This window comes from Myotis myotis, unplaced genomic scaffold (genome assembly GCF_014108235.1).
Source record: "Myotis myotis isolate mMyoMyo1 unplaced genomic scaffold, mMyoMyo1.p scaffold_m19_p_10, whole genome shotgun sequence".
NCBI classification, from domain to species: domain Eukaryota; kingdom Metazoa; phylum Chordata; class Mammalia; order Chiroptera; family Vespertilionidae; genus Myotis; species Myotis myotis.
The window spans coordinates 4,634,204-4,647,928 of NW_023416314.1; the positions used below are offsets into that span (position 1 = coordinate 4,634,204).

Below are 13,725 nucleotides of genomic sequence, written 5' to 3' on the forward strand. Positions count from 1 at the left end.
AAGTGAAATCATATAGTATTTGTCTTTCTCTGTTTGACTTATTTCACTTAACATAATACCCTCTAGGTTCATCCATGTTGTTGCAAATTGTAAGAGTTCGTTGTTTTTTATGGCCTAGTAGTATTCCATTGTGTATATGTACCACATCTTCTTTATCCAATTATCTGCCAATGGACACTTATGTTGCTTCCATATCTGGGCTATTGTATATGAAATGTCCTTTTAGGTCTCTTGTTATAGTCTTTGTGTTAAAGACTATTTTGTCTGATATCAGTATTAATTACTACCCCAGCTCTTTTTTCCATTTCAATTTTCTATGTTTTCATCATTTCAGTTATTATATTCTTAATTTCTAACTTTTTAAAAAATATATTTATTTCAGAGAGGAAGAGAGAGATAGAAACATGAATGATGAGAGAGAATAATTGATCGCCTGCTGGCTGCTTAATATACTCCCTACCCTCCACTAAGGATTGAGCCCACAACCTGGGATCCAACTGTGATCTCCTGGTTCATAGGTCACTGCTCAACCACTGAGCCACATTGGCCAGGCTTAATTTCTAACTTTTTAAAATGTTTCCTAGCTCTTTGTTGAAGCTCTCACTGAGTTTATCTATTTGTTTCTTAAGTTTCTTGAACATCCTTATAACCAGTGTTCTGAACTCTGCATCCAATACATGGCTTGCCTCCATTTTGTTAATTCATTTTCTGAAATTTTGTCACTTTTTCATTTGGGACATGTTTGTCTCCTCATTTTGGCTGCCTCCCTGTGTTTGTTTCTATGTATTAGGTAGGTCTGCTATGTCTTCCAGTCTTGGCAGAGTGGCGTTATGTAGCAGATGTCCTGCGGCTCTTGTGGCACTCAGCCCTGTTCTCAACATAGCCTCTCCCAGGCACCGCCAAGTCCAGCACATGCAGCTACCAACCCCAGATCACTTTAGAGCTCCTTCCAGGTGGCGTGGGGCTGGTGCTGAACCACAGGCAGCATCTGATCTGGACTTGCACCAGAGCCCCTCTATTTGTTCATCATAACTATTGTCAAAGACTTTTTTAGAACAATATATATGGTTATTCCAAAACAACTATGCAACATCACATAAATCATATTCTTTTTTTTAAATATATTTTATTGATTTTTTACAGAGAGGAAGGGAGAAGGATAGAGAGTTAGAAACATCGATGAGAGAGAAACATCGATCAGCTGCCTCCTGCACACCCCCTACTGGGGATGTGCCCGCAACCAAGGTACATGCCCTTGACTGGAATCGAACCTGGGACCTTCAGTCCACAGCCCGATGCTCTATCCACTGAGCCAAACCAGTCAGGGCACATAAATCATATTCTAATAAATAGTTGCGTGAATGAAAGATTCATGAAAAATCCACTTTTTTTCTTAATTTTATTTTTCAATTAGTTTATATCCAGTATTATTTTGTATTAGTTTCAGTGGTACAGCACAGTGGTTAGATAATCATATACTTTATGATTTCAAGTGCCTACCTGGCACAATACACAATATTATTGGCTAATTTCCTTTGTTGTGCTTTAAATCCCCATGACTATTTTATAACCACCAATCTGTACTTCTTAATTCTTTCATCTTTTTCACACAGTCCCTAGCACCCCTCCCCTCTGGCCACCATCAGTCTGTACTCTGTATCTGTCTGTTTCAATTTTGTTTGCCTGTCTGTTTTGTTCTTTAGATTCCACATATAAGTGAAATCATCCTATATAATAAAAGCCTAATATGCAAATCAGGAACAACTGATCAGAGGCAGGCGGGGCTGGTGAGCGGGCAGCATCAGGCCAGCCAGGCGGGTGCCAGCGGGCAGAGGGAGGGGATGGCGATCGGGAGGTGGCAGTGACCAGCAGTAGTGGAGGGGCGATGGCTGGCAATAGGCTTGCTGGTCACCTCCTGCAGAGGAAGGCCACTGACAGCAGCGGCAGGGCAATGGGGGGCAAGGCCAGAGCTGCCCCCTGGTGATCAGTGCATTCCCACTGAGGCAGCACCCCTCAGCCACAAGCAGGGCTGACCGCTGGCGAGTGCAGCTGCGGCATGAGCCTCTCCCGCGGACAGTCCCCCTGCGTGCCTGAGCAGTGGTGGGAGCAGGCACCGCGGGGCTGGGATGAGCAGAAGTGGCATGGCACGCAGCCCAGGCTTGGGCTCCTTCCCGCTGCCTGCTGCTTCGTACACTACTTCGTGCTGCGCGGGATTGACGCGCACAGTGGGCTGGAGCCCGATGAGCTGGCAAGTAAAGCCAGGCTGCAGCGCCTCGGAGGTCCACTGATTCCCACAGGCCAGGCCGAGGGACCCCACTGGTGCATGAATCCGTGCACCGGGCCTCTAGTATAATATAAAATCACCTGCTGACTGATGACTTTGGGTAGCTGAATGCTCACCAAGAGAAAGGGGTCGTATTTAGATAACTCAATTGACTAAATTTCCCTTACAAAATTCAACAGTTTAAATAATTTTGCTTAAAGTATAAAGCATTGTCATTAAAACTATTTGTATATGGTGTGAGAAGGTAGTCTGATTCACTTTTTGCATGTATCTGTCCAACTTTTCCAACACCATTTATTGAATAGACTGTGTTTACCCCATTTATGTTTTTGCCTCCATTGTCAAATATTAACTGACTACAAAGGCATGGGTTTATTTCTCGGCTCTCTGTCTGTTCCACTGGTCTGCGTGTCTGTCTTTATGCCAATACCATGCTGTTTTCATTCTATGGACTTGTAATATCGTTTAATATCAGGTAGCATGATCCCTCCAACTTTATTCTTCTTTCTCAGGATTGTTGAGGCTATTCATGATCTTGCGTTGTTTCATATAAGTTTTTGGAATATTTGTTCTTGTTCTGTAAAATATGCCATTGGTGCCTTTTTAAAAATTTTTATTGTTGAAAGTATTACTTGTGTCCCTTTTTCCCCCCATTGACACCTTCTAACCATTGGTATCTTGATAGGAATTGTGTTAAACCTATAGACCGCTTTGGGTAGTATTTACACAATTAAATACTACTCAGCCATAGAAAAGAAGGAACTCTTGCCTCTTGCGACAGCATGGATGGGCCTGGAAAACTAAGTGAAATAAACCAGTAGAGAAAGGCAATGAGCATATGACCTCACTCATATGTGGAATCTAATGAACAAAATAAACAAAGTGTAAACAGAGAACAGGCTGACAGCTGTCTGAGGGGAGGAGGTTGAGGGCTGGGTGAGAAGAGAGAAGGGATTAAGCAGAGAAAAAGGAGAAAGAATCATGGACACAGACAACAGAAGGGTCATTTCCAGAGGGAAAGAGGGGTTGAGGGAAGTAGAAGAGGGCAAAGGAAGGATAGATGGTAATGGAAAGAGATTTGACTTGGGGTGGGTGGTAAACACAAAATACAGATGATGTATTGTGGAATTGTGCACCCGAAACCTATACAATCTAATTAACCACTGTCACCCCAATAAATTCAATTACTGGTGAAAATGGAGACTTACTATTATTTTACATTATATTTATTTTAATCCCGATGTGTTTCAACCTTCGTTTCCTTCGAATATTTTCTTCTTCTCCTCTGAATGCTCTATTTCCTTTTACTTTGATTTCAATGCTTTTATTTCTCAGTTACTATTAGTTCTTTATATAATAAACATTGTAACATTTAGTCTCTCAATTTTACACAAAATATATTTTATCAGTTTACTGCTTGACAGTTTTAGAGGTATTTAATATTTAAAGCACTGAAAAATGTCTTTGTCACACAACTAGCATTGCTTCTTATCTTAGACTGTTCTCCACACTTTAATCTTTTAAATATTCAACTCTATTTTTCTATACTTTTCTCCACAACCTCTGCAACACTTGTCTTATTGATAATAGCCATCCTGAAAATTTTTTCATGTACTTTTACCCAGTTTCCCTAATGGTGACAGCTTGAAAAATTATAGTAAAATATCACAACCAGCAAGTTGACACTGATATAGTCAAGATATAGAACATTTCCATTACCTACCATAAAGCTCCTTTATGTTGGCTTTTTTTAGCCACACATATTTCCTCCTACCCCACCCTCCCTAATCCCTTAACTCCTGGCAACCATTTTTCTGTTCTCTAGTTCTATAATTTGTCATTTCTATATTTGTTAGACCAAAAAAGTAAACACAGATAAAAATCTTTGCTTTTATGTAGGTCACCTGGTAGTAGGTCAAGATAGACAATAATCAATTAACATAATAAATAGATAAATTATACAGTATTTTAATTTAGAAAGTAAAGGGTATTTGGGGGGGGGATGTCAGAATGAGGGAAATACTAAGAGATGGAGATGAAGCTGTTTCTAGTGTTAAACAAATGATTGTGTAACAAGTGATTAAAGTAGGCTGAGACTGGAGGCAGGGAAACTAATTAGAAAACTATTCAACACCATAGACAAGAAATGACAAAGGACTAGGACTAAAGCTAGACAATGAGGGTGGAGAAAACAGGATAGATTTGAGAGATATCCAGGAGGTAGAATTTATGAGACTGCTTGTGGAGAGTTTGGGCTTGGTTGACTAATGAACTGTGACAACACAGGAGAGGAAGGAGAAAGAGCAGGGAATTTGTTTCCAGATGATGCTGGTTTTTTGTTTTTGCCAAGGAGGGTGGTGGGAGATGATAAATCAGTGCGTTTCTCTTTGTTGGGGACACGAGTGGAAGACTGAGGTGGAGTTTCCCGAAGAGCAGCACATGCAAGGTGCGGCAAAAGCAGGTTTACAGGTGTTGCTATAAAAATAATGCGATGATTAATAAACAATAATACAGGAATAAACTCTTGCGTACTCGAAACAGTAAACCTACTTTTGCCCCGCCCTGTATTTCAAGAGTGGGAATCAGAATGGATCTCAGTTCTGGGAGTACATAGGCAGAGATTCTCAAACTTTAGCATAAGAATCAACTGGGGAGCTTGTTAATACTTGAGCTCAGGCCTAAAAGATTTCAGTAGCTCTGGAATGGGACCTCAAATCTGCATTTTACACATACATGCACAAACACAGGTGTTCAGGTCCAAATCTCACTTTAAGGAGCACTAATATTGGTAGTGTGCAGTGACCTGCACAGCAAGGTTCAGGGGCTGACTCACAAATGAAAATGCTACACAAGAAATATGAATTTAGAAGGCATGGGGGGCGAGGGGGGGGGGACCTCTTTTGTGGAGAGGCTCACTGAGACTGGGTCCAGGCTGCTTTTTATTCACTCTGCATACACATTTGCCCTTTAGCAATGCATACAGGCAGATCAAAGGTAAAGTTTGGTATACAATGTAAAGATTATCAGTTTGGGAAATCACCTCTAGCCACTGAATATCAAAGTCCATTGGCCTTCCAATGTCTCTTTTTGCACTTTTTGCACTTTTATGCTAATTGCTGTTTGCTTTAGCCTCCGGCAGTAGTGGATGGGATCTGAGCGTGTAAACTGAAGGATACAAGTGTGAAAGAGAAGAGGATTAAAGGTAGAAAGGTAGAGAGCATAGATATATAGGGAGGAATTGCAAAGAGAAACATTCTGAGCTGTGGTCTGAGAGCTCTATTATTCACCAGTTCACATCAATGCCTGAATGTCCTGGACTTGTGGCCCTTCTTATTTGGAGCTGGGAGTTTCTAATAAACCAAGGTGAGAGACATTTTGAAAGGAAGTTGGGTTCAAATGTAGAAGAACCTTGAGTGGCTAAGGAGTTGCTCTGGTTCTGTCATGTGTGAAAACCATGATGAAAGTATTTGATCAGGACAAGAGGATGATGAAGGCAGAAGTGTTGAAAGATCATTTTTGTGCTACCTGTTTGGGAGGAGGAGAAAGTGAAGCAAGGTCAGTTAAGAAAGACTACAGAAAATGAAAATAAAAGCACTAACTAAACTATGCAAAGAATAAGAAAACCGCTGTGAAGAAGTCAGAGAACTGAAACGGGTTTAATTGGGTTGGAGCCTCGGAGACAAAGGCCAAAGAGAATTTTTAGCCAGGATTTTAGCCAGCAGTGCCAAATTATATAGAGATGGCTGGAAACCCACCTGTCACTAAAAAAATAATAATAGCACAGGTATTGTCAGAGGAATTATGGCTAAACAGAGAACTTTCTCACCCACATCTGTTGCTAAGATGATATGCTTTTAACTTAAATTTTGCCTTGAGAAAGATGAGTATTCAAAGTCACTGTGATCTTCCCTGAAGTTCTGAAAAAGGAAAAAGTTCCTACCTTTATTTCTTTTAAAGACAAGTAAATGGCCCAGAAAACTAAGATAAATATCAGCATTACCAGTAATTCACGAGCTGCTGCATTTGGAAACATAGTGAGTACACGATAAGAAAAAAGAGGAGAAATAATCACACATTAAATAAATTAAACATGACATTGCACTGTATATTTTGGTTCCTCCTCAGTGCTTTCCAGAACAGGATTATGTTCTATATGCTGCTATCTCCTGGGTTTCTGGAAAGTTCCATTATATGTTCTTATAGAAATCAGAAACAACAACCCTCTTTGAAGCAGGGAATTGAACTGGTTGAAGGACTCTTGGTTCCTGACCTTCTTCAGTTTGAAGCGACATCCAGGCTCTGAGCCATTTCTCTCATCAAGGTTTTTACCCAGCGCAACTGTTTACCCTAAGAAAAACATTTTTCTGGTGCCCTCCAATGAATCCTGGTCTCTAATTCTCTTGGATGCACACACATGTGTTTATCTGGTGCCCTTCCTCCCCAATCTTATCTGCCTCCAGAGACTTCATTCTAAATCTCCCATTTGTGTCTTTAGGTAGATTGCCTCCACCTCAGGCTTTTAGTCTTCTCATGCTAACGAGGTTAAGAAAGATTGTATAAAGGGAAAGGATGTATTCTAGAGAATTGTCACTGTTGAATGGTTGGGATTTTAGTATTTTAAGTCCAGAATCCCAAAAGTATGTGGCAAAGAGCTAAATTATGGCAGGTTTTTCTCAAACTTTTTTGCCCAGGACCACAGTAAGAAAATCATATCAAATTATCAAAGCCTATTTCAGGGCATCTGCATACACACACACACACACACACACACACACACACACACACACAATAAAACGACATTTATATTACTGTGTATTTTCTAGTTATTCTATTTTAATCCATTCCATTTTAACCATTTTTAAAGTATGTTTCATGTCCAAGTAAACAATTTGACTATGCCAAAGAGCGGTAATGCGCCATTTGAAAAGCACTGGCCGATCTGTGCATCACCCTCCAGTCTCTGCCGTTAAACCCGCAAATACGAGTTAGCGGGTACCACCCCTGTGGGTGAATATGTCCTCCATCATACTCTCATACTCTCTCACAGGAATTACAGTCGTCCAGAGTTCTTTTGGTTAGAACAGTCTTTGCATTCATTTTAGGGTAGGGGTTTCCCTATAAGCTTCATTGATCAAAAGCTGAAAAGCCGTTTGTGGCGATAGTGTGTCCGCTGGAATCACAGGCATCCCTCCCGATGGCCTGTAGCTGCGCACTCCACAGAGCCAGAAGATGGAAGCCAGGAGGGAGTGCGGAAGTTTGTTTTAGGGGATGGATATGGCCAATCACAGTCCAGGATCACCTCTGGTTGAGACCTCACATATTTCTGTACACAGTGCACTTCCCCTTTCTTGCCTTATTTTGCTGTCCTGCAGGATTAGTCACTTCCACAATCGCAGCAGAAGTGTCAGGAAAACTGGAAAGAGGGAAAGCAGAAGCTCTTGTCCACAGTTCCCGCACCACTGAGAATGGATTTGGCTGTTTCTTCTCAATATGTGGAGTGCGTTCTGTTTATTTCTCCTTTTTCCCCACCAGTTTATTTTGTTCATTAGATTCCATGTACAAGTGAGACCATGTGATAATTACCTTTCTCTGACTGGCATATATTTTGCTCAGGATAATGCGCTCCAGGTCCATCCATGCTGTTGCAAAAGGTAAGAGTTCCTCCTTTTTATCACCATGTAGTATACCATTGTGTAAATATACTAAGGCTTTTTTATCCACTAATTTCCTGAGGGGCACTTGGGCTGTTTCCAAATCTTAGCTATTGTAAATTGTGCTGCTATGAACATAGGGGTGCATATATCCTTTCTGATTGGTATTTCTGGTTTCTTAGGATATATTCCTAGAAGTGGGATCACTGGGTCAAATTGGAGTTTCATTTTTAATTTTTCAAGGAAACTCCATATTGTTTACAACAGTGGCTGCACCAGTCTGCATTCCCACCAGCAGTGCAGAAGGGTTCCTTTTTCTCGACAACCTCGCCAGCACTTGTCCTTGGTTGATTTGTTGATGGTGGCCATTCTGACAGGTGTGAGGTGATACCTCGTTGTCGTTTTAATTTGCATCTCTCTGATGATCAGTGACTTTGAACATTTTTTTGACTCTTCACCATCTGTATGTCCACTTTGGAGAAGTGTCTATTGAGGTCCTTTGCCCATTTTTAAAATAGACTGTCTTTCTTTTGTTAAGCTGTATGAGTTCCTTCTATATTTTGGAACTTAACCCCTTATTGGATGTATCATTTGAAAATATGTTCTCCCATACAGTGGGCTCTCTTTTCTTTTTTTTTTTTAAATTGTTTTATTGCTTAAAGTATTACAAAGAGTGGTACATATGTCTCCTTTTTTTTTTCTCCCCTTCACCCTCCTCTAGCCTCCCATGCCCCCCAGTGCTTGTGTCCATTGGTTATGCTTATATGCATGCATACAAGTCCTTCGGTTATCTCTTACCCTCCCCTCCTGCTACCCAACCCTCCCCGGCCTTCCCGCTGTAGTTTGACAGTCTGTTCGAGGCTGCTCTGCCTCTGTATCTATTTTTGTTCATGAGTTTATAATGGTCTTTATTATCCATAAATGAGTCAGATCATGTGGTATATTTCCTTCATTGACTGGCTTATTTCACTTAGCATAATGCTCTCCAGTTCCATCCATGCTGTTGCAAATGGTAAGAATTCCTTCTTTTTTACAGCAGCATAGTATTCCATTGTGTAGATGTACCACAGTTTTCTAATCCATTCATCTACTAATGGGCACTTAGACTGTTTCCAGATCTAAGCTATGGTGAATTGTGCTGCTATGAACATAGGGGTGCATATATCCTTTCTGATTGGTGTTTCTGGTTTCTTGGGATATATTCCTAGAAGTGGGATCATTGGGTCAAATGGGAGTTCCACTTTTAACTTTTTGAGGAAACTCCATACTGTCTTCCATAGTGGCTGCACCAGTCTGCATTCCCACCAGCAGTGCACAAGTGTTCCTTTTTCTCCACATCCTCTCCAGCACTTGTCATTTGTTGATTTGTTGATGATAGCCATTCTGACAGGTGTGAGATGGTACCTCATGGTTGTTTTGATTTGCATCTCTCAGATGATTAGTGACTTTGAGCATGTTTTCATATGTCTCTTGGCTTTCTGAATGTCCTCCTCTGAAAAGTGTCTATTTAGGTCCTTTGCCCATTTTTTGATTGGATTGTTTATCTTCCTTTTGTTAAGTTGTATGAGTTCCCTATAAATGTTGGAGATTAAACCCTTATCGGTGATAACATTGGCAAATATGTTCTCCCATGCAGTGGGCTTTCTTGTTATTTTGTTGATGGTTTCTTTTGCTGTGCAGAAGCTTTTTATTTTGATGTAGTCCCATTTGTTTATTTTATGTTTAGTTTCCAATGCCCTAGGAGCAGTATCAGTGAAGAAATTGCTTCGGCATATGTCTGAGATTTTGTTGCCTTTGGGTTCTTCTAGTATTTTTATGGTTTCCCGTCTTACATTTAAGTCCTTTATCCATTTTGAGTTTATTTTTGTGTATGGTGTAAGTTGGTGGTTCAGTTTCATTTTTTTGCATGTACCTGTCCAATTTTCCCAGCACCATTTATTGAAGAGACTGTCTTGACTCCATTGTATGTTCTTGCCTCCTTTGTCAGATATTAATTGAGCATATTGGTTTGGGTCGATTTCTGGGCTCTCTATTCTATTCCATTGATCTATATGCCTGTTCTTATGCCAGTACCAGGCAGTTTTGAGAACAGTGGCTTTGTAATACAGCTTGATATCTGGTGTTGAGATTCCTCCTACTTTGTTCTTCTTTCTCAGGATTGCTGCAGCTATTTGGGGTCTTTTTTATTCGAGATGAATTTTTGGAGAGTTTGTTCTAGATCTGTGAAATATGCCGTTGATATTTTAATGGGAAGTGCATTGAATTTATAGATGCTTTGGGTAGTATGGAAATTTTAATGATGTTGATTCTACCAATCCAAGAACATGGTATGTTCTTCCATCTGTTTATGTCTTCCTCTATCTCTTTTTTCAACGTCCTGTAGTTTTCTGAGTAGAGGTCTTTTACCTCTTTAGTTAAGTTTATTCCTAGGTATCTTAATTTTTTTGGTGTGATGGTAAATAGGATTGCTTTTTTAGTCTCTCTTTCTGTAAGTTCACTGTTGGTGTATAGAAATGCCATAGATTTCTTGGGGTTAATTTTGTATCCTGCTACATTGCCAAATTCATTTATTAAGTCTAGTAGTTTTTTGATGGAGTCTTTAGGGTTTTTTATGTATAATATCATGTCATCTTCGAATAAGGACAGTTTTACTTCTTCTTTTCCAATTTGGATGCCTTTTATTTCTTCTTCTTGTCTGATCGCAATGGTTAATACTTCCAGTACTATGTCGAACAGGAGTGGTGAGAGTGGGCATCCCTGTCTTGTTCCTGTTCTTAGGGGAAATGGTGTTAGTTTTTGTCCATTGAGTATGATGTTGGCTGTGGGTTTGTCATATATGGCTTTTATTATATTGAGGTATGATCCTTCTATTCCCACCTTGCTGAGAGTTTTTATCAGAAATGGGTGTTGGATTTTGTCAAATGCTTTTTCTGCATCAACTGATATGACCATGTGGTTTTTTCTTCCAATTTGTTTATGTGCTGTATCACGTTTATTGATTTGCAGATATTGTACCATCCTTGCATCCCTGGGATAAATCCTACTTGGTCATGGTGTATGATCTTTCTGATGTACTGCTGGATCCGATTTGCTAAGATCTTGTTGAGGATTTTGGCATCTATGTTCATGAGGGATATTGTCCTGTAATTCTCTTTCATTGTGTTGTCTTTCCCTGGTTTTGGTATTAGGGTGATGCTGGCTTCATAGAATGATCTTGGAAGTGTTCTCTCTTTTCATTTTGTGGAAGTTTCCTTTTGCTGTACAGAAGCTTTTTATTTTGATGTAGTCCCATTTGTTTATTTTCTCCTTATTTTCTTTGCCCTAGGAGATGTATCTGTAAACATATAGCTATGAGAGATGTCTGAGATTTTGCTACCTCTGGATACTTCTATAGTATCCAAATGTAGGTCTCACAACTTACATATAAGTCTTTTATCCATTTTAGGGTTTATACCTATTATGGTGTAAGTTGGTGGTCTAGTTTCATTTTTTTTTCATGTAACTGTCCAATTTTCCCAACACTATTTATAGAAGAGACTGTCTTGACTCCATTGTATGTTCTTGCCTCCTTTATCAAATATTAATTGAACATAACGGCTTGGGTAAATTTCTGGGTTCTCTGTCCTATTCCATTTATCTATATGCCTGTTCTTGTGCCAGTACCAGGCAGTTTTGAGTACAGTGGATTTGTAGTGTAACTTGATATCTGGTATTGTGATTCCTCCAACTTTATTATTTTTTCTCAAGATTGCTACAGCTATTCGGGGGTCTTTTGGGTTTCATATAAATTTTTGGAAAGTTTGTTCTAGATCTTTGAAATATGCCATTGGTATTTTAATAGGGATTGCATTGAATACATAGGTTGCTATGGGTAGTATGGACATTTTAATGATGTTGATTCTACCAAGACATGAACACAGTATATTCTTCCACTTGTTTATATCTTCCTTTATCTCTTTTCAACATCCTGTAGTTTTCTGAGTACAAGATTTTTCCTTCTTGGTTAGGTTTATTCCTAATTATCATAATTTCTTTGTTGCAATGGTAAATGGGATTGTTTTTTTCATTTCCCTTTGTGAGTTTATTATTGGTATATAAAAATGCTATCGATTTTTGAATGTTAATTTTATATCCTGCTACATTGCTGAATTCATTTATTGAATCTAGTAATTTTTTATGGAGTCTTTAGGGTTTTCTATGTACAATATCATGTCATCTGCAAATAATAAGAGTTTTACTTCCTCCTTTCCAATTTGAATGCCTTTTATTTTTTCTTCTTGTCTGATCGCTATGGCTAGTACTTCCAGTACTATCTATAATAATAAAAGTGTAATATGCCAATTAGACCAGACATCCTTCTGGTTGACCTTCTGGATGAAGCTGGGGCTGCGAGGGAAACCCAAGTCCCGGGTGCCAGAGGGAAGCCGGTGCCAGCAGCCAGCAAAGGAAGGCCTACTCTTGCACGAATTTCATGCATTGGGCCTCTAGTGTTGAATAAGAGTGGTGAAAGCAGATATACTTGTCTTGCTCCCATTCATAGGGAACATGGTTTTAGTTTTTGCCCATTGAGTATGATGTTGGCTGTGGGTTTGTCTTATATGACCTTAATTATGTTGAAGCATGATTCCTCTATTCACACTTTGCTAAAGTTTTTATCAAAATAGATGTTGTATTTTGTCAAATGCTTTTTCTGCATCAGTTAATATGATCATGTAACTTTTGTTTTCCAATCTGTTTATGTGATATATCACATTTATTGAATTTTGAATACTGTACCAGCCTCACATCCCTGTAATGATGTATGATCTTTTTATTGTATTGTTGGATCTGATTTGCTAATATTTTCTTTAGATTTTAGCATCTATTATCCATCTGGGATATTGGCCTGTAATTCTCTTTCTTTGCAATGTCTTTATCACACTTTGGAATTAGGGTGATGCTGGTCTCATAAAGAGTTTGGAAGTGTTCTTTCCTCTTGGATATTTTGGAATATTTTTAGGAGGATAGGTGTTAGTTCTTCTTTGAATGTTTAGTAAAATTCCCCTGTTAAGCTGTCCAGACCAGGGATTTTGTGTACTGGAAGTTTATTTTATTACTTCTTCAATTTCGTCAGTTGTTATTGGCCTATTCAGGTTTTCTGATTCTTCCTAATTGAGTTTTGAATGATTGTATTTTTTTAGAAACATGTCCATCTCATCCAGGTTGTCCAGTTTGTTAGAAATAGTCATTCATAGTATTTTTATGATTGTTTGTATTTCTGTGGGGTCTGTTGCTACTTCTCCCCTTTCATTTTTTATTTTATTTGTTTCTTTGTTTCTTGATGAATCTGGATAGAGGTTCACCAACCTTGTTTATCTTTTCATTTCAAAGAACTAGCTCTTGGTATTTATTGATCATGTTTTTTTTGTTGTTGTTTTTTTTTTAGTCTCTATGTCATTTATTTCTGTCATAATCTTTACTATTTCCTTCCTTCTACTTATGCTGTGCTTTTCTTGTTCTCTTTCTAATTCTTTATGTTGTAGTGTAAGATAGCTTACTTAATATTTACTCTCTGGCCCTCACTAAAAACATGAGTGGAGTGCAAGAAGACCAGGAGGGAGGTTGTACTCACTCGGAGGAGTGGTAAAGTAGCAGAGAAATGATGGCTAATAACAAGTTGTAATAGGTGCCCATGGGTCTAATTATCTAAAGTGGTGTAAAAAGGATTGAAGTAAGACAATAAACTGTGAGGATTTAGATGTCAGATGTGTCATTCACATGGTTATTAAGAACTCACAGAATGAGAATGGG

The 13,725-nt window shown here is 39.0% G+C and overlaps 1 protein-coding gene across 1 annotated transcript in view; it reads right to left on the reverse strand.

Moving 5' to 3' along the window:
• NXPE2 (neurexophilin and PC-esterase domain family member 2) overlaps positions 1-6,326 on the reverse strand; it is a gene marked incomplete at its 5' end in the record, with an annotated part of 138,558 nt that extends 132,232 nt beyond the window's left edge. Inside the window, 2 exon segments of the mRNA XM_036323974.1 lie at positions 2,115-2,245; positions 6,225-6,326. Coding sequence (XP_036179867.1) covers positions 2,115-2,245; positions 6,225-6,326 — 233 coding nt within the window.
• Positions 6,327-13,725: the final 7,399 nt, after the last annotated feature.